Below are 21,492 nucleotides of genomic sequence, written 5' to 3'. Positions count from 1 at the left end.
TGGCACACATCCACCTGGTTCATCTCTGAAACAGGGGTTTGATTTTTGCATTGTTTTTGATCTAAGAAAAAGAGTACAAGGGCCACATTCTCAGCTGGTGTAGATCAGCACTTTCACTGATACTTGCTGAAGATGTGATCTTAAAAATAATAATTTCTATCAAGGATCATGAAGTTTTGTGATGATTTCAAGTACCCGATCTGCCCAGTCAATCTATCCATCTGCCCAATCAATCTATCATACGTATATACTCCCATAACATTACCATGGGATCTGAGTGTCTCACAGTCCTTAATGTATTTGTATTGTATGTAGGAATAATTGGCCATTATCATAGCTTTTGTAAAACAAAATTTATTCTGAAAATTAGATACAATCAAGCTGTGTTTAAAAAAAGTGCAAATATACAAGTCTGGACTATATGTAGTAATTCAGGCAATTTTACAGGATCTAAACAGAGGCAATTCAATCACGTAATAATTTATGTATATATTGCTAAGGATACGGGATCACAATCTGACCCTCTGACTCATGTTGAGTAGGTGGCAGAATCTGGCCTTTTATTAATGATAATGCTTGGTATTGTTGTTGTTTTTCTTGTTGAAAAGTGCATAAATTCCTATTAATGTTCTGGCTATGGTTCATATTGGTTCACATTGTAGTAATCTGCTGTATTGTGCTTAGTGCTGTTCTTCCTGCCTCCTCGATAAAGTTTGCAATCTGTTAAAAATTCTACTGCTTGCTTCGTTTTTTTCCCCTGGCCCCACTACTCTCATCTTGTTCCTTTATTCAAGTGACAGCATGACTACACCTGCTGAGAATTAGGACAACAGTTCTAACAATCAGGACTTTATGGACCAGCTCTTCAGTAGGCATACAATAGAGCCCCATTGACTTTATGCCAATTTGTATTATCTGGGGATCTGACCCAATTAATATGTAAATAGTGCTGCCCTCTTCCAGCTGATAGGCCAGACCTTCTCAAGTCTATGTTGCCATGTCACCCTCTAGTGGCTGCATCCAACATTGCACATGAGCCCTAAAACTATGGCACAAGCATGAACGTTGATTGGGTGGATTGGGTTACTGAGGTTGATTGGTTTAGCTGAGGTTAGTCCTGCTTTGAGCAGGGGGTTGGACTAGATGACATCCTGAGGTCCCTTCCAACTCTAATATTCTATGATTCTACTACTAACAATTTAATATTGACAAATCTCCCAAACTGCACTGTGGAAAATAAATGCTAAGTGGAAGAGAGGGTTTCCCAGTACTTTGTAATGGAAGCATGGACTTTACACTCTTTTCTCTTCCTTTAGCTCAGCATTTCCAGGATGGAAAATAATGAAAGTGTTTTTAGGAGGAAATTAGAAACTGTCTGTGGTGTTCCCCTATTCTGGAGTATTGTTGAAGAATGGGCCCAGGTGAAATCATTCCAAGCCAGGCCAGATGACCTTCTCATTTCCATGTACCCAAAATCAGGTGAGTCTCACTGCTCTGTTAAGAGCTTCTTCTTATGCAGCTAAAAGGCAAAAACCCAGGGCAGAAATGGAGGCTATTGCCCAACTCTTATACCATATGTATGCCACAGTCAGTTCATAATCCTTTTATCAATTCCTCAGTTAGGTATAAAAGTCTCTTATTTGAAGCCTCCTCTACCTCTGCCTTTGGGATTCCTTTTTATTGAGAAACCCTATTCAAAACACCACAGTATGCCTGGGTTTTGTTTGGCCTTGCCATGGAAGGAAAAAGCTAAGAAGCCTACCAGGCTAAAACTATAACAGGGTTCAAAAAAGAACTAGATAAGGTCATGGAGGATAGCTCATCGATGGCTGTTAGCCAAGATGGTTCATGTCTGTTCAGTCCCTCTGAAGCACCTGGCATTGGCCACTGTTGGAAGACAGGACATTGGGCTCGATGGACCATTGGTCTGACCCAGTCGGCTGTTCTTATGTTCTTAGCAATGTAATAGATTTACAGCCAGAAAATGGCTCGGTAGTGGGTCCCCTGCACCAGAGGCAGTGAGCTCAATCCAGTCAATTAAAGGGGGCAGGGCTGCCAGAGTGCAGGAAATAGGAGGGGAAGGGAGTGAGTGGGACAGGCTGTGCCTGGAGGAGGGAAGCCATGGTGTAATAGAGCCAGCTCCTGTGGTGGGTGCCTGGAGCAAGGGGGCAGGTGTGAGGGAAGCAGCACTGGGCCTACTGCTCCAAGAATGGAACAGAGCTGACTAGAACTGGGAAGGTGCCAAGAGGAGGTGTGCGATGCCCTTAAGAGGGCTGGCCCTGAAGCCAGAGAGAAAAGGAGTGAGTTAAAAGTCTGTTTTCTGTTGCTTTGCTTGTCTGCGTCATGCGCATAAACCTTCTTAAAGGAGACTGGGCCGGGCTGCAAGTGTTTGGAAGCTGGGGAGAAGCCCTGCTGTGACCATGCTGAGTACAGACACAGAATAAGACTACAAGCCCCTTTGTCATAGCAGGGAAGCGTCCAAAAAGTGGTCAAATATTCCTTCCATGCTGCTTTCTTGCCAACGTTTCAGCCATAGCGAAGGCCCTTAGACTCTCCCATTGCAGAATGCTATAGACTTTGTGGACTAATGCTTCAGTGCCCTCACTCAATGGTCAGGAAGGGAAATGGCCAGCCTGATTCTGACCAACGTAAGCTGGAAGTGAGGTCTTCTTTCAAAGGATGGATGAGTGCTGTTTGCCCTCAGCATAGCTTCAGAGCTGAAGGGGGGCAGGATGATATCAATTCACACCTCCATTTTTGAGTAATTTACCTCCCACAAGCTTGGTAGGAAATTTTGCATTTGGTCTTCAGGCGATAGCAGAAACACCGCGACGTTATATCAAGTTTGATGATACTGGGCTTCCACAATGATGGGCCCTTTGAGGCACTTCATTACAGACATCACATATTCAAGGGCAGGCCAAGAAAGCCCAAGAACATGGATTATCATCACCCTTCTAGCCTATGGTCTATATTGACATAGCTCCTTTGACTTCAATTTCCATCAGTTGAGGATCTGACCCCATGTTTATGACCAGCCTGCTGCACACTAGAGGAGTATTTATCTGGTTTGCTTTATATTTCCAGGCACAACCTGGATCAGTGAAATTGTGGACATGATCTATAACGATGCTGATGTGGAGAAGTGTAAACGGGATGCGATTTACAGTCGGGTCCCTTTCATGGAGCTGATCATCCCTGGAATCTCAAATGGTAAAGCTTTACACACTGCAGGCAGACTCCAGGAGAGATTGGAGCTGAGGCTTTGACAACCCTCCCTTTAGGAAATGTGTTGCCCAAAACTGAATATGAGGCCATTTATCTACCTCCCTGAGCTGTTGGAAGGGTTGGTTAACTGGTGCCAAATTCTGTCCTCAGATACATACAAGAAAATCGCACTGACTGTATTAGGAGATGCATGGTTAGACCTAAGGATGGACGTTAGCCTTTATTGTTTCTAAACCACTCTGAGTTCTTTGGAATGAAATACAGTATGAGCCTGATCCAAAGTTCACTCAAGTCACTGGAAAGACTCCTGTTGGATCTGGCTGTATATATAAATGCAAAGTGTCAATAGTATTAGGATCCTGTGCACGAGGACCTTAAACATGAACTGAAATGTTTTAAAAATAATTTAATACAAAAATGAATTAAGGGTGGGATTTTCAAAAGAGTTTATGGAAATTAGGTGCCCAATTCTCAGTAATGGTCAATGGGGGTTGAGCACCTAACACTGATATTTTTTTTGAAAATCCCACCTTGAAGGTGAGATTTCCATTGTTCTCAAGGGGAGATGTTAGGTGCTAATCTTTTGAAAATCTGGCCCTATAAGGGGGACAGAGAGAATATTGTATGTTCACACCCTGACATTTTAAAAATGTGCTAATATGGTTTTACAGAGCTATATTCAAACCTCATTGAAAGACAGAATGGGGACAGATGATTTCTCACATGGCTTCACATAAATACATTTCACTAGAATCAGAAAAGTTAGAGATGGACAAGCTGATTAGATGATCCAGTCTGACTACCTGAAAACTAGCCCCTCTGGAAACTCTGCCAGATGTGCATACACCATGCCTACCCAGCAGTGAGGGAGATTTCACCAACACCACTTTCAGAACCAATGTATGGTTCTTTGGTTGCTTACGTCTACCTACCCTTATCCACATCTGTCTGGACTTCATCAAGTAAAGAGATACAGAATGGCAGCTCAGGATTATTAAAGGCTGTGGGCCTGATTCCCTTCTTCATAACAGTGGCCCTCTGAGTGTATATAGTTTACTATCAAAGCTGTAATAAATCCGTTTTTTTCCTTTAATCCCTTTTGTATTTTAGGTGTAGCACAGCTGGCTAAAATGCCCTCTCCCCGGTTGGTAAAGACTCATCTTCCTGTTCAACTCGTTCCTGACTCCTTCTAGGAAAACAACTGCAAGGTTATTATTTCTTTGCATTGTGGTAGCAGAGGCTCCAATCAAGATGGACATCCCATTGTGCTAGATTCTGTGAATACACACAGCAAGAGAAAATTCGTGCCCCATAGAGCTTGAAATATAAATTGACAAAGGAAGCACTACTATCCACATTTTACAGATGGGGGACTAAGGCATGGAGAGATTAAGTGACTTGCCCAAAACCATACAATGTATCTGTGAGAGAGCCAGCAGCTGAACACAGATCTCAGATTTATCCACATGACCAGCCTTTTATGTGAGATTTTCCACTGGAAATTAATACAGTGATAGATTAAGGTAGAGTTTCCATAGGATTCCAGTGCTGCTGTGTGTTTGGAGTTTTTTTAAACACACACAAAGCTTCTCAGTGACTAAATCCAACTACAATTGTAAATACTGATGGTTAAGCAATGAATCACTCAAGTGAGACTAATTGGACTTGAGATATCACCCCTGAATTTCTACAGTCCATGCACTTTGCGGACATATTTGATACCATCAGCTGTGCTAGAGGGGAGGATTCCAGGGTGAGGTTATAGTAGGAACTGAGGGTATGTCTACACTGCTATCAGAGGTGTGTGACTGCAGCCCTGATTGGCCCACCCACTCTAGCTTTACTGTAGCTAGCCTGCTTAAGAATAGGACTGAAGACACAGTGGTGCAGGCTAGCAATGCAAGTACATACCCAGGGTCCCCAGTATGCCTATACAGGCTGAAGCCCATGTCCTTGTGTCTGCCTATGTTTAGCTGTGTTAACTAGACTAAAGCTAGAATGGGTATATCTTCCCCGGGCTGCAATCACCCCTCCAGTTGTAGTGTAGACATACCCTGAGGGTGAAATCCTGGCCCCATTCACTTCAGCGGGGCTAGGATTTCCTCTCTAAGAGCAGGGTGCTCGTTTCTAGGCCACTGGAATGAATTCTGAGGGATTTTTTTTTTTTAATGCCAGGGCTAGGTCTGGAAGGGATCCCTCTTAAGGTGATCTATCAAATGAGACTTATAGTGACATTGGAGGGAGTCCTACAAACAACTGAAGTGCCGTAAACACTTGCTTATTCAGTAGAACTGGTCACAATTTTTTTATGTTTGGTTGAAAAATTGATGTAATTTCAAAAAAAAAATGGGGTGGAGGAAAAATAGATACAATGTTCATGAATCTCCCCACCCTTTCTTTGGATGGACCACGGTAAACATCCTTTTCTTCTCCACAGATCATCTACGTTGCCCGAAATGCCAAGGATGTGGCAGTCTCTTATTACCATTTCTACCAGATGGCAAAGATGCATCCAGAGCCTGGCACCTGGGATGAGTTCTTGGGGAAGTTTGTGGCTGGGGAAGGTAAAACTTGAAGCTAGATTCTCCCTACAGCATTGAGGTTGCAGGCTGTGGCATTGCTAAACCAACAACCATGGAGCAGATTATCAGCTGCTCTAAAGATACGGATTTACAACCTCAGAATCTCTTCCCACAAGTGTATCCAAATTTCAGTTACACAGAAGCCCCTACAAGGCAAGATAAAAATATTAACACATCTCCCCATCAACCTCCATTTCTCAGTTTCTGATCCAAGAACCAGATCCATCTAGAATATCTCTTAGATGCTCAGGCAATCTGCTTGCCCAGCTAGTATCTCAAGTTACCCGTTCCCATGGGGAGAAGTGAGTTGTGTTAAGAGGGGATCTCAAGACATCCAGCACCCCCTTATTGACTTATCAACCCATTATCCTGGTATGATTTTGCCATTATGTTTTTTTGTGATCCACCCATCCAAAAAATATTCACTATTTAACCTGACTTCTTTGCTGATATCACAGTGACTCCATATTAAATGTGAATGTTTCTCTTCTCCTTTTCTGTTCCTCTGATTTTTATTTAGTTGTGTTTGGATCTTGGTATGATCACGTGAAAGGCTGGTGGGAGAAGAGAAAGGACAAGCTCATTCTGTACTTGTTCTACGAGGACATGAAAAAGGTGAAGGAGAGAAAGAATATAAACTCATGTAAAGATTTGGCCCCAAATGCATTGTTTGTTTGCATGAGTATAATATGTAGGCAGCAGCTATGCCAAACAATGATACTTAATCAGAGAGAAGAGAGAGAGAGTCAGGCAGAGGGGTCAGGCTTCACAGGTAAAATGCTTAACTTCTGAAAAGAACTACATCACCACTGCCAATAAGCATTTCTCCAAGATCAAACTCCTATACATTCAAATAAACAGAACTAGCAAGACCATCTGCAATAGCACTATCTGGTGATTCCTAATAATATCACACACACACAGGCTTGGGGATTAGGGATCTCCCTTTAAAAGGAAATGCCAATCCTCTCCATTCTCACTGTTCCCAGTCTCCACCACTGGGCTGAAAAAGTGACATTGTACCAGTACCTTTTCTTAGTTTCCACATCCCTCTGTGTAGCATCTGACAATCTGCCTTTCTAGGATCCGAAACATGAAATACAAAAGGTGTTACAGTTTCTGGAAAAGGACTTGAAGGAGGAAGTGGTGAATAAAATTCTCCATCACACCTCATTCCAGGAGATGCAGAAGAACCCCACTGCCAATTATAAGATGGTACCAAAAGCTCATATGGACCACAGTGTGTCTCCCTTCATGAGAAAAGGTGAGAACTTCTCACAACAATTACAGCAGGGTTTACAAACAAGGAGGAAAGGCTAGTAACATGGAAGCAGGACCAATAACAACTATAATCTGAGGAAAAGCCAGACACTAATTCCGTTTCTATAGGTGGGAAAAATCTCAGGATCCAAGTTTTATTCTTTACCAGCCAAACCTGGCTAATGATGGAATTGCCTAGGAACAGTACTGTTCAAGGAGAAATGGAACTAATAGGGAACGAGGGTGAAAAACTATCACCATTTAACCCAGCCCCAATGAGATCTCTAAAAGATGCAAGAGACAGAAAGAGGCAGAAGGGAGAAAGTAGACTACAGATTGAATCATTCCTTTGTTTTCTTAGATTTATAGGCCAGAAGGGACTATGAAGGTGATCATCTAATCTGAACTCTGGCATAACACAGGCCACAGAATTTCACCCAGTGATTCCTGTTTTTCTCTTCCAGGTATTGTGGGTGACTGGAAGAATCACTTCACTGTGGCCCAGAATGAGGCATTTAACTCAGATTATGAAGAGAAAATGAAGGGATTGACACTGCGGTTCCAAATGGAGATCTGAAGCTGCAGCAGCAACTTCCTTCCCATATCTGGCTTACATGTTTAGTTAGGCTTGGACAGGGGAGAAATTCAAATTAAATGGAGGCACCAAAGCAAACAGCAACTGTTAACTACTTTAGATATGATTTTTTTTCCATATGTTTTTATTTTTGTGGGATCTTCAGTTGAGTTAACTCAAGAGTTGTAAAACTCCACCAGGGGGATTGTGCAGCCACTATCATTAGCAGACAACAGCAAGCTGTCGTTGGGAACTTGGCCTCAGTTCTTAAGGTCTCATCTACAAAGCCCTACATAGTAAGCTACATGGTACTGAGTTTGTCTACTGTACCTGGAAGGGGCGAAAAGCTGAGCTGCACCTGAGGTGACTCAAACCAGCAGGTTCCAGGAAGTCTAGATATGCCAAAACTCATGTATACACCGTTAGGCGCTTTGAGATGAAAAGCACTGTAACAGCTAGGTATTAAGTGATGCCTTCCAAAAAAGCCTTTCATTTAAATTGCCTATGCATGTCCAGTATGCCCGCCTGTGAGCACACAGAGATTAAAAGCTGTAAATCTGAGTTTGCTTTCTACTGCATTTGTCATTGCCAGTGAACCCCATAATATCTGAAGGCAGGCAGCCTGGGAGAGGTGATTTCCCTGGTTTTTGTAACATGATCTGCAACACAGCCACATGCATTGCTCAGAAGGAACACCGGCCTTCCTCACCACTCTTGGAACAGCCAGGGGGACACAGTGACCCTGGTCTCCTGCCTTTCCTAATTGGTCTCATTTTGGAACCTCTCAGAAAGTTGTATTTCTTCCTCCCTGGCCTTCTGCCCAGCTTGTCTATTACTCCCAAGCCTCTCCTTCTGCACTGTTGATAGAGCTGGGACCTTTCGTTTTCCTTGGCTGTGTCCCTGAGGATTTGTGGTCTTGCCAACGCAATGAGTCCACCCACATCCTTTCACAATCTCTTTGTGGAGATCACGCTAGTTCACATACTGCCTTTCCTTCTCCGAAGAGCAGCCCCGCCAGTGGAGAAAGGTAAACTGGGATTTCAGCTCTTTGGATGGTACTGTTGGGAGTTTGTCTGTCTGTTCTGCGTCAGAGTGAACAGCCAGGCAGTGCAGCCTGCCTGGGACTGGTGGGATACACATCCAGGAAGAAACCTGGACATTTTTAATAGGATCTGACATTGCAAACTTTCCAGACCAGAATTTCAATGAACAGTCTTGTGATTTCCCCCTTTAAGACCTGGGAAGAGGAGCTGTATGCACTGGGGAAGGATATGACTGTATGTGCAGTCATAAAATGGGTTTATAATTTTATTGGGACTTCAATGCATGGCTCATTTTAGTCTGGGACAGCAGAAATGGTCAGTGTTGCAGACTCCAAGCGAGATTTTGTAAAAGGAGAGGGGGCAGGATTATGAATTGTTTGGTGATTTACTTATGAATTTAAGACTCACAATGGTGAATTATTTGCTAGTTTATAGAATCTTTTTTATTTGACTTTCTCAAAAATTCATTTACTCAGCAACTTCTGAAATGCGATCATTTCTGAGCAGAAACTAAAATATTCATTTGCTCTTTTCAGGTCTGAAAAGACCAAACTAAGCTTTCTTCTCCTGCCTGGTGTGTTGGTGGGATTTAAGAGGGTTCAGGAAGGGTAAAGAGAGTTGACACTGTCCATTATTTGAGAGTGCTTCAGAGCCAGCTGGTTTCAGGCTGAACAACACATGATTTCCCATACCCAAACCCACAACCGAGCAGTATCAGTGTTTGCTGTTGTCACTAACTTGAGCTAATAAGATTTCCTTACTGCTTAAAGTTTACTGTGCAATCAGTGAATGAGAGTGCTGTGTTCCTTCTGGTCATGGTGGTGACAGCCCTTCTGCCTTGCTCAGCTAAAAGTTTTATGATTAACTAGCTGTGAGTGTGTAAATAGAACACAGTTACCTGACTTGCTGCAGATAAGTTAATTATACTGGTCTTTGGTTCTCTCTTTTTAGGACTTAATTGGTTTGAACTTTAGAGTTCACAAAATGCATGTGGTGAGGTTTGCAAAAATGCTTGGTATTTGCCTCACTGGAGTCCTGAACGTGCCTGCACCCAGTTCCCACGCTTCCTTGGAGTCCTTCCTCTTCCCTTGCAGTACGTCTACAAGCAGTTAAACATGCACAGCTAGCCCATGTCAGCGGACTCAGACTCATGGGACTCTGGGCTGCAGAGCTGTAAAATTACAACGTAGACGTTTAGACTTGGGCTGGAGCCCAAGCTCTGGGACCCCATGAGGAAGAGGGCTCCAGCCCAAGCCCAACCATCTGCACTGCAGTTTTACAGACCTACAGCCCAAGCCCTGCAAGCTGGAGTCAGCTGACCCAGGCCAGCTGCAGGCGTTTAACTGCTGTGTAGACATAGCTTTGGAATTTGGAACAATAACTCACTCCAGGCCATGCATTCCTAGGGCGTAACACTACATGCCTGCTGGCTGAAGTTACTCTGTCACTGGGTCTGTGCTTTAGTTTAAAACGTGCCCAGTGTATGTAAGTAATAAGTCTGGAGCAAAGGACTCTCCACATTTTTGCTTGATGAAAGTGCTAGGAAGCAGCCTGAACCAAGTGGACTTTCCCAGGAAAAGGCTGTTACAAGAAATTATTTGTATTATTTGTATTATGCTAGCAGCTAGAGACCTCGATTAAATTCAGGGCTCCGTTGTGCTAGGTGCTGTACAAACAGCTAGAAAGTCAACCCCTCTCCCAGAGAATCTAAATAGACAAAGCATGTGAGAAAGGGACTGTTATCATCACCACTTTGCAGATGAGGAAATGAGGCACAGCAAGATTAAGTGTCTTGTCCAAGGACAAGGTACAGCTGGGAATAGACACCAGGCCTCCTGAGTCACCATCCATCACTTACATCAGGAGAAAAATACTTGGGTCTGGCCTACTACAAATATTTGCTCTTTTGCACCTTTTCCAGCCTTTAAAAGCAATTATCTTGACATTGAGGAACAAGGTGCTTTGCTCGCTTTCAGGTACAAGGTTCCTTGTTCTCTTTCACCTAATACAAAAGACTGTTTGCTTTTGGTGAGCGAGCCCTGAGAGAGCCTGAATATCAGACATCTGCAGAAAACCCCACACACCTTTGTTGTGACAAAGGAGTCAGCAGATAGGAAAGCTGAGCAACACACCCTTTCGTAACATGCTGCTGCCTGCTATCTAATGTATGCAATGTGGCATGGTGTGTACGCATATGAACTGCCATCGCTGACTCGGTTTTTAAATGGAAACATAGCCCAGGACACAGACTATTAAACAGTTGGAGAAGAGACAGGCCCACAGCGACAAAAAAAGAAATATCCCACCACACACAACAGAGCGTCTGGGAGCACTGGGAAGATAACTGAGCTTCCTGTTCAGCTGCTCTCCCACCTTCTCCCCTGCTAGTTACACTCTGTTGAACTCTTCCCCCCCCATCGCACCCAGGATGGCTTCACCAGAAGATTACCTTCGGCAGGACTGGAGGACAGTCCACGATGTTCCAATGGTTTGTGCGTTTTCATACAACTGGGAAAGGATCGAGAATTTCCAGAGCAGGCCAGATGACATTGTGATAGCCACGTACCCCAAATCTGGTGAGTTTTCATAGCTTTCAGGATTAGGGGCCATAACGAGCCTGCCTGATGGTCCTGGAAATGTAGTGAGGTCTCCCTTCAAGCCCCAGCATGCTCACTTTCTGAAAGCGAAGTAGCTCCACTGATTCACATCTGGCAAGAATGCCAATGTAAGCGGGGGAATGGGCCCGCTATTGTGGGGAACTTTCCTGCCTCATACACTACCCTAGTGGAGTTGGCTAGCGAAAGGATCTGAGTCTTCGCTCCCACTCCCTTCACCCAGAGGCCCGCCTGACCTTGAAGGCTCCCCTTCCACTCTCCTGTGTGGTGGGGTCCCTGTGACCCCGACAAGGCTGGGCCCAGGATTCCTGAGGCTCAACCCCCAATCTTGCCGTGGTCCCTTAGGGTAGGGGCTGGGGTGTCCCCACTCTGGGCTACTCTCTCTGCACTGGGTGCTTCCTTGACCCACTGATCACTGCATACAGTGCAAATAATACAATGTATTAAACAAACAGCAATCAAAACACCAAATAAAAAATAAGAAAAGAAGGGAAGTATGTTTTCCTTTAACCTAACACTGCCCCTTGGCACGGGGGCACCACACACAGCATCTCTGGGGTGTAAGGGAGGTTTTACAGTCTCTGTCACATGTCACAGGCCCCTGCCCAGGCCCTGGTTGCGCTGCAGGGATGCAGAGAGTCAGACACTTGCTCTGGCAGTGGCCACACGCCCCCCAGCTCTAGGGGCAGAGCCCTTCTCCCCAGCATCAGCCCCCTGTCAGGGTCACGATACCCCTCTGAGTCTGACCTGGGCGGCCTCTGGGCTGGGAGCGTCTCCCTGCGCCAGGCCCTGCCCAGGGTCCCCCTCACTCTCCCCAGCTGCTCACCACAACCAGCTCCGGAGGGCTCCAGCCCCAGCTCCTGCTCTGCTCAGCGCAGGTGGGCTCTGCTCGGCTCGGCTCTCTGGGTGCCCCTCTGGCTCCACTGCTGTGGCTCAGCTCGGCTCCCTGGGCCTCTCTTCTGGCCCCCAGCCACTGGCTGCTTTGTCCTTAGCTCTGCCCGCTCTCTGCCCAGGCAGCTGCACCTCACAAGGAGGACAGGACCCCCCCCCCATCTTCCTGGCTCCCTCATTGGCCTGCCCGCCCTGTCAACCAGGCTGACCTGCATTGGCCTCGCTCCATGGGCCCTGGGGGCTGTGTCTGTTTCAGGGTCCTGCTTCCTCAAGAGATGGCCAACCCAAAAGACCCACTCAGGTTTAGTAAGGGGCTAATAGACCCCTTACACCAAGGAGCCTTTCCAGCATTTCACAGCTCCCTGCCTACCATTCACTCACTGGAAATAATCCCATCAACTTTAACCTCAAACCCGTCTGGACTGGGATTTGTTCCTTTCTTATATGAAATGGGAATGCCCCATAGGGAAAAGGATGGGCATCCTGCCCCTCCCCTCCCCCCCCAAACAAAAGGCACAGACTTAACATAGTGCTTTCTTGGGCTGTCCTAGTGTTTGGTGATGTGCCTTGTTTGACTGGAGACTCAGGTCTGAGTCCCAGTATTACACTATCTGGGTTGCAAGCAGCTGGAGACTTTGTGGAGATGGTAAGGTAAGCTCCCGGGATGCTTTGGGTTGCTTTTGTTGATTAAGGAGTGAGACATCCTCATTGGACACACTGTAATCGCTGCAATGCACTGCTTCAGAGCCCAGGTGCTACAGGAGAAGAGGGAAATGGAGGCACCCATGAGTGGTCTGACAGGCAAAAGATCTTTGGATCAGGGAAGGATGAATTCTGAGCTAGCTCAGGCAGTTTATTTGCCATCTGAACGATAACATCTTTTGACTTGTTTTTGCAGCAGTTTCTGTCACCCTCACTCATGCTGATTCATACTTTGCTGCTGGGGTTAGCTCACAGTGTGCGTTAATATTAAATGTGAGCAAGGGCAGCGGAATCTGGCCCTGGAATTTCAATGCGAGGTTGATTCTGAGTGATTTATATATTTTATTTTAACCATAAACAAAGCAGCAGGCTCAGAAGAGATGGAATTAAAGGTCTGGGTTTTCCCCATTCCGGTATGGATGGTTTAAATGGCTATCATGTGAGCCAGAAGGGCTCAGAGTTCCAAATACTGGTTTATCTTTCCAACCAGAGGTCACTTGCCACTCCTTGTGTGAGACCGTTAAGGGTCTAAGCACTGGCACAGCAAGGAACCAGTCACAATCCACAAACTTGCTGTTACTATATGGTGTAGCCTGGAGGCTTTGCGGCACAAGCAGCTCTGCTGCACTGGCTCATAGAGAAGCAGGCTGTGGTTAGAAGAGGGAAACTACTGGAGTATTGGGGTGGGAGAAGGGGCAGCCTTGTATTTCTTGGCCCATGTTAGCTGGGCCAATGTGTTGCATTATTAAATGGTAAACTCCCCTTGGGGCAGGGCCCATGTCTTTTCCTTTGTCGTGTAGGCAGCTGAGCACATTGAGCAGATGCTCATCCAAAAAATAACAATGGAAAATCAGCTAGCCATTGTGTTGGCCTAGGAGAGGCCTCACACCATCCCCGAAAATGGGTTCAGGGCGGCAGACCTTCCACAAAAAGAGAGTTCCGAAGTAGGCCGCTTGCCATCAGTTACTGTAGGTGACAAAGCTGGCACACTGTAATGTTTTGCAACAGACTAATGATATTCCATTGCTGCTCTACATCTAGAGATGTAGCTAGAATATAGAAGATCCTAAGTGAATGGGCTGAATACCATATGTGCTGTTGTCATGGCTGGAAGGACTGTTGATAGAGTTCCTGCTTGGCTGTTCCTGGGTGAATAAACCTGGTTCTTGACTGGGGTTTTGTTCTCTCATTTCCAGGCACTACATGGATGAGTGAAATTGTAGACATGATTATGAACAATGGAGATCCTGACAAATGCAAGCGGGCTGCAATTTTTAACAAAGTACCCATGTTGGAATTCGCTGTCCCTGGAAAGATGCCAGCAGGTAAACTTAGCACTAGTGTTGAGTGACTACAGACAAAAATGTCAGTCATTTAGCGTGTCTGGCTTGCAGTTTAGGAGAGGAAAGATGGGGTTGTGGATAGGGCACTGGCCTGAAACGCAGGAGATCTGGGTTTGGTTCCTAACTTTCAGTGAGACTTAGGTGCTTTTGAAAAGGTTACCCTTAATGCCTTGTCTATCTGCATCAATGATCTCTTTGAACCTCTACTTACCAGGTACAGAGCAACTGGCCAAGAAGCCAGCTCCTCGCTTAGTGAAGACCCATCTCCCAGTCCAGCTCCTTCCCATGTCCTTCTGGGAAAATGGCTGCAAGGTAACCAGTAGCTGGGACCTCAGACCTTCTGGACAACAGGCTGATGGGGGGAAGCATTGTGTGCCTGAAGCACACAGAATACGCATGTTAGTTCCACCCTCTGCCAGGTTCCACTCCCTCATTTTTATCTACTGACTCTTTTCTCCAGCGGGAAGAGATTTATTTGGGGGTTTCCAAGGTAATATAAAGCATTTTTGCAGCTTTACCATTACAACACTGGGATGCAGATTTGTATTCATAGTTAGACTGAGATTTTCAAACATCCCTAAGGGATCAGGACCTCCAGTTCCCATTGAAATTGGCCTCATGGGATTACAATGCCATTAGATAACATTCACTATGTTTTGAGTAAGATGTTTTCTCTAGCTGCCAGCCTTGCAGGCTCGCCCTAGGATGACAATCAGACTGGGTTCTTTCTGGCTCACGCATTATGATCAGTAACAAAGATTCTGCAAAGCACATTCTGCCAACATCACCAACAACTGTGCAACACCCATTGTTTTTAAAATCCCACTTCCTGGACAATCTCATTGTCTTCAGTGGGGTTACCCAGGCATAACTGTGGGGAAAAGGTGGTCCTGCAATTGCAACTCAGCTAACAATTCTGCTTGATGATGCGAGAGCCAGAATACAATCCAGCTCACTCCTCCGTAGCCATGTTGGCTCTGCAGGGCATGAGTGTATTTTTGCCACTCTGTGGGTGGCTATGTCTGAATACTCATGGGAGCAGACCTGCTGACTGCTGCACCCAGGGGAATAGGAGGATGCAGCCCAAGGGCAGGACAGACGGGGTTTGCATTGTTTCCATCCTTCAGAGGTAGGCTGGTTTAACCTGCGACTGAAGCTCTATAGGAGGCCGCCTGGGGATTCACTGAATTAGCTAATCCCCAGGCGTTCTAGTCACAATCCCTCCTTGACCTATACCACCCACTTTGGTGGTTCTGCTGACTGCCTGTTCTCCTCAAAGAATACTAGTACCGCCAGACTTTCCATCCCTGTGGGGCCTGTGCACTGGGTTACACTGGCAGACATGTATGTTGTTTTACCCATTTTTACAGAGGGGGAATCTGAGAAACGGAAGATCACACAAAGCAAGAGTCAGCAGGAAAGCTAGGATCAGAGCCAGGATTAGAGCCTCTGTCGCTTCCAATCCCATGCCCAGTCCATGGTGCTCTCTCAGACCACACTGTCCATGGGCACTTTAGATCCCTGCAGCTTTAATTTGGCCCTTGAGCCACAATTTGGCTCCCCTGCAGTAGGGCTGGGATTTTGAAAGGTGCCTAAGGAAATTAGGCACCCGACTCCCTTAGACACCTTTGAAAATCCAAGTCTAAAGCCATTCAGAACGCAAGGTCCCTGAGGCAACATGGATTCTTCTCTTCTCCCTACTGCAGATGATCTACGTTGCCCGAAACACCAAAGATGTAGCTGTTTCCTTCTATCATTTTGACCTGATGAACAAGCTGCATCCAGAGCCTGGCACATGGGAGCAATACACTGAGAAATACCTGGCAGGCAGAGGTGAGACTGACATATGTTAGCAGTTCATGTACCTGCGGTTTTAAAGTGATGCTGCTTGAAGCATAAAGGAAAACAGACCTGCAACTTCAGATGAATTTTCCAGGCTAGGTTCTGCCTCATGGTAGAAAAATTGAATGTTATGCCTTTAAATGTATTCTCTGCATATTAGGAAGTCCAGTGGGAACTGAGGGAAGGAATTTTCCTATCAGACCAAAGAGTTTGAGTAGCCTCCACTCCATCTATGCTCTCCTTCAGAGGAGGCAGTGATTGGGGAATCTGCATAGCAGTGGATCCACTGGCCCAGACTTTGTATAACTTAGGGCCAGATCCTCAGCAGCTGTCAATCAGCATAGCTGCACTGGCTTCCATGGAGCTATGGCTAATTTACATTACCTAAGGATCTGGCCCATTAACTTTAATGAAGCTACGCTGATTGACACCAGCTGGAGATCTGGCCCTAAATTGTATTTATACGTGAGCTAGTTAATATCTAGTTTCTGCTCCAGTCATATATTTAAAAAAAAGATAAGGATTCTAATCTGACAGTGGAATCAATGGGGCAAAGAATTTGACCCAATGTATGCAAATAACCACAACTGGTGGCTTGCGTGAAGTTACCTGATTTACACATGATGTCCTGGTAATTGCACACAGAAAGCATTTCAGTGGAGTTACGCCAAAAGAGAATTTGGCCCCCAATTACCTGATATGCTCTCCTCACTAATGGTATTTGTCTACCTTTTTCTCTAAATTTAGTTGCTTATGGTTCCTGGTATGACCATGTGAAAGGCTGGTGGGAGAAGAGAAAGGACCATCCCATATTATACCTGTTCTATGAGGACATGAAAGAGGTGAGAGCGCAACATGTACACCCTTGAGGGGACACTCCACGCACACAGGGATGGAGGCAACAAACCTGTCACCTGTTCTATGCCTTACCCTACTGTGCAATATCCATCTGAAGAGCTGTCTGACTGTCCTGAGGACAATCTGTCTAGGGTAGTGCAATCCACCATGGGTAAAAGGGCCAGAAGGTGACTCTTAAACACTTTGGCTGGTGCTAATACTATATCTGAGCTGTGAGCCTCCATTGGATTTCCTTCCCCACTTACTCTCCCTTATCTAGAACTGTGTCTAGGGAAGAAGAGACTGTGGTGGGGACCAGCTTCTTTACTGCAGTCAGTTGTCGGAGGGCTGTATGCCATTTTGAGAGAACAGTGTCATACTCCTACTCACACGACCTTAGGTACCTATATGGCCCGCATGATCAGAATATATGAGTGCCTCACAATCTCAAATGGATTTATCCTCAGAACACCCCTGTGAGGTAGGTGTCATTAACCCTCTTTTCACAGATGGGGAACTGAGGCACAGAAAAGTTAAGTGACTTGCCCAAGGTCACACAGGAAGCATGTGTCAGACCAAGGAGCTGAATCCAGGTGTCCCGAGTCCCAAGCGTTCCCAAACCCTCTTGCCCATGCTAGAGTGCAGGCTTGTGGGAGCACATCTTTTGAAGAGCAAGTACCAAAAGAAGGCTGCTTTCTTTAAGAGAATTTTTAATCCCTTTCATTTAAAAAAAAGTAGCACTTTTATTAAGAGGCAGGAGGAAGAGGAGGGGTTAAGGAAGCATGTAATTAAAGCTGGAGAAGCTAGACTAGAAGTGACTTAACCCCTCACTCAGACCCAAACTGAACTCTTGATGGGTATTTGAAAGGGTATGGTTGCTTTTTTTCCTCTTTTTCCCCTTTAGTTTCACTCTGCAATTCCTGGTTTTAGCTAGGAGAGGAATTGGAAATACTAAAATACCTCAGGAAGGGTTCCTTCAGTGATATTCCCAATCCAACAGGAACTAGGCAGTCCCAGAAGTCTCATGAGAGCCTGATCTTGCAAGATTTCCATACCAGAGACATTTGGATGTGCATCTGAACTATACCTTTGAATGATGTGAAATGGAATTAATTGCTACCCTTCCCAGTGCACAGCAATACTGGCTAGCATTTGGAACTGAAGTTATACTGAAGTTTGGCATCCATGTATTACTGAAGAACAGGAAATGAAGTTTGAGAGTAAGGGCCAGGCTGTCAAATCAGCAAAGTTCTATTGGTGTGGTCAGTAGAGCTGCACCAATTTGTAGCAACTGAGGATCTGGCCTTAAGAAATCCATGACTGGCTGGGGAAAATGTGGGTGGAATTAGGGTCCCTCTGCATCACTTTCTAAATAAAGTGATGGGCTTGGGGAGTTACAGATCAATCATGGTCTCTCTCTCTATATATATATACATACTACCCACACACAAAAACAATGTTAAAAGAACATTATTTGGGTTGCAAAGTCAAATACTCAAAAGTTAGAAAGTGCCAGAATTCAGGTTGCTGGTGCAATGAGCTAATGCTAGGGAGGGAGACAAGGAAGAGTTTTGTTTGCTCCTTTGTAGTCTCCTTTCTATTTTGGGAAGGGGTGTAAGAGTTGGGTGCAAGGTTGATCAAATGTATTTATGGATTGCTGGATATTGTTTTTAATACAGTGGAACAACTGGCACTTCATAAAAGTTCTGGGCTTTCACTATATTACATGCTTTCACCTGACAAGTTGAGCAACTGGGTCCCACAGCACATTGTCTGAAGTGCCACTTGCCTTTCTGCAGAATCCAAAGCATGAAATTCGCAAGGTGATGCAGTTCCTGGGGAAGGATTTGAAGGAGGACGTTCTGGATAGAATTGTCTATCACACTTCATTCGAAATGATGAAAGAGAATCCCACCACAAACTATAAGATGGCCCCAAATGATATAATGGATCAAAGCATCTCCTCTTTCATGCGCAAGGGTAAGGACCCGCATTGGTACTAGGAACCATTATTCTTCTCCTCAGTTGTAACAGGAAGATACTTTTTCATCCAGTTTCCTCGTAAGCTACCCAGAAAGGTGGCCATATTTATGTCTCATGGCTTTTCAGTGGCTTGTGTAAAACAACTTGGTGGTACCGTTCCTTGTGGATAGGTGTTTATATCTCATAGGTGCCTTGACACAAAACATTAATTAGCAATCCCCATCTCATCAGTGGAAGCCTGCACTCTGCTGCTGCTACCTGTTTAGAACTTGATCTTTGACTAAATGGAGGCAATAGAGCCAGATTTTCAAGAATTCAGCTTCCAGTTAGACATCAAAATGAAGTAACTGGATATTTCAGAAGTACCAAGCATTCAGCAGCTCTCACTGAGAACAGGAGCTGTTGCTCATTGAGCCCTTCTGAAAATCTGGAAAATTTGTTTAGGTGCCTAAAGGGGAATTAAGCTCTTCCAAATTTTGGCTCTAAATCCCTACATCTCTGTATGATATCTTTGTCAAAGAAGAAGAAAAGCAAAGAAGTGAAGCATGTTGGCCATAGGAGACAACTGAACTAAAAATAGAACCAATGGGTGGAATACAGAATGATAAAGGGATAGGGACTGTTATTACTCTGTGTGTGTACCGTGCCTAGCACAAGGGGGCCCCAGTTTTTGCTGGTACCTAGGCTTTACTGTTAACAAACATGTTTATTAATAATAATAATACATGGTAAAGGGAACAATTTCCATACTAAAACTATCTCTAAAACAATCAATATGAAATGCAGGATCTGATTAACTGGTTTGCTTTCTCTGGCATCCACCCAGAGCTCTCACAAACTATTAGAAAATTGATCGATACACTATTTCAGTTCAACAATTTTCCAGTGACTAAACTCCAGTTAAAAGACAATTGTTACAAAAATATTTTGATAAAAATAGCACATTTAAAAAAAATCAGCTATTCTGGACATCAGCATTTTTCTTGATGCCTTCTGTTCTCAGAGCATGAAAAAGGTACTCAAAACATTAGGCTGTTGGGCAGATTAGTTCTCCTTCTATATAGCAGCTAGTGGACATGGAGGATTCATGGCCCTGTAAAGGATCCGACCCTTTTTGAGTTTTTGTCTAATTAGCACTCAGTTTAATGAACTACATTTTTGTTTGTGGTGCATGGAAAATTTATTTACTTAATAGATCTAGGACCAAATTCTTCCCTCAGCTACACTCTCAGAAATCTATAGGAGCTAGAGAAAAAGAATGCAACTGAGAGTAAAATTTAGGCCCTTAATGTTTTCTTGATAGTCTTTTCTATTGCATTTTCCACCATTGGGAGTTCCTTTGCTTCACCAAGGGCTCTGCTGTTTCATTCACGGTTTTTTTTGTTTCAGGGATTGCTGGGGACTGGAAGAATCACTTTACTGTGGCCCAGAATGAGAGATTCAATGAAGATTATGAGAAGAAAATGGCTGGGACCACACTGCGGTTCCGAACAGAAATCTGAAGGAGCCTGGCGTTTTAGTGCTGTAGTTCTAATACATGGGTTTCTATGACTTCTTTTGACAGCAGCTTTTTTAATTCCCCCTTTAATCAACTAGAAGTAGTATATGGGAAGTGTTTCTGCCCCACTGATAGATAGACACTCGAACTGGGAGTCTTGGGCCTCCTCAGAGCAGAGGGATTGTCCCAGGAGTCTGGGATTCCATATTGGCTCTGAGTAGCAGGGAAGGCTTCTTGTTCTATGATTAGCCGCTGCGCCCCACACACACACACCCACACACCTTATTTTATGTTAAATTTTGAGTACTGGCCAGATTCAAGTGTGGCAAAGGACTCCGGCCCAGATCCTTAAGGCTATTTAGGCACCTAGCTCCCACTGAAATCAATGGGAAGTAAGCACCAAACTACCTTTGCAGATCTAGACCTAAATGATTCAGATGCATGAAGATATGCCCAAATGATGATATCTGGTTAAATTTTTGACCACTATTTATCCAGCCAATGCTGTAACGCAACTGTTTGCAAACTGTGGTCCATAGATAGAGCACTTGGCTGGTCCTTCTTTACAGCAACCTCTCCCTGCAAAAACAGCTGGAATGAAGGAGGGGCAAATCTCACAGCCTCCACAAGAAAATTCTAAAACCATAAGGATGAGAAGAGGAGCCTGTAGTCATTATTGCAAAAAGAGCTACAAGTCACAAAGATGACCAAAGCCACCAATGTGGTTGAAGTCAGGAGCTTGCTCAACAAGACACTTTAAGGAGGGAGTGGGGCAAAGAGGAAGGTAGGGGTATCTTGGTAGGGAGGGAAATACTGGGGAGATTAAGTGAAGAGATTATATACAAATCTACACTGGATGCAGTGATGTCATCTGTGTGCAATGTAGATTTAGCAGTATAATCCATGTGGTTTCAGCAATACAATGAATGCTGATTATAATGCTGCTCAGAGTGCTTGGTTCCCCCAACAGCAGGGACAGCTCAGATCTACAGGGCCCCATGCTGGCTGGGAACTGAAGGACTCCCATTGCCAGCAGCAGCAAGGAGTTCCAGGTCCCATCCCCCCACCACCCTTGAGAGCTCCAGCCCCCCTAC

The 21,492-nt window shown here is 44.9% G+C and overlaps 2 protein-coding genes across 2 annotated transcripts; both read left to right on the top strand.

The window, feature by feature from the left end:
* Positions 1–1,331: 1,331 nt before the first annotated feature.
* Positions 1,332–8,029, top strand: LOC137159160 (sulfotransferase 1 family member D1-like). The gene is given in 7 exon segments (XM_067557358.1): positions 1,332–1,479; positions 3,088–3,213; positions 4,339–4,436; positions 5,666–5,792; positions 6,331–6,425; positions 6,894–7,074; positions 7,535–8,029. Coding segments are annotated over 7 exon segments (888 nt in total). The 3' UTR covers positions 7,648–8,029.
* Positions 8,030–8,600: 571 nt separating this feature from the next.
* LOC137158922 (sulfotransferase 1B1-like) lies at positions 8,601–20,451 on the top strand. Its single transcript, XM_067556928.1, has 8 exons — positions 8,601–8,671; positions 11,115–11,263; positions 14,092–14,220; positions 14,453–14,550; positions 15,945–16,071; positions 16,828–16,922; positions 18,717–18,897; positions 20,290–20,451. The coding sequence occupies exons 2-8, from the start codon at positions 11,116–11,118 to the stop codon at positions 20,400–20,402; spliced, it is 891 nt and encodes a 296-aa protein (XP_067413029.1). The 5' UTR covers positions 8,601–8,671; position 11,115; the 3' UTR covers positions 20,403–20,451.
* Positions 20,452–21,492: the final 1,041 nt, after the last annotated feature.

The sequence above is a fragment of the Emydura macquarii genome, unplaced genomic scaffold, assembly GCF_026122565.2.
Source record: "Emydura macquarii macquarii isolate MOO-44397 ecotype Brisbane River unplaced genomic scaffold, CSIRO-AGI_Emac_v2 contig_1790, whole genome shotgun sequence".
Lineage (NCBI taxonomy): Eukaryota > Metazoa > Chordata > Testudines > Chelidae > Emydura > Emydura macquarii.
This window is presented reverse-complemented; position numbering and strand designations above follow the sequence as displayed.

What these genes read in the sequence shown, in the direction of transcription:
- LOC137158922 (XM_067556928.1), top strand. Translation starts at nt 11,116, where the DNA reads ATGGCTTCACCAGAAGATTACCTTCGGCAGGACTGGAGGACAGTCCAC. An exon ending in GAAATACCTGGCAGGCAGAG is followed by an intron (nt 16,072 to 16,827) that starts GTGAGACTGACA and finishes CTCTAAATTTAG; the next exon opens with TTGCTTATGGTTCCTGGTAT. An exon ending in CTCCTCTTTCATGCGCAAGG is followed by an intron (nt 18,898 to 20,289) that starts GTAAGGACCCGC and finishes TTTTTGTTTCAG; the next exon opens with GGATTGCTGGGGACTGGAAG.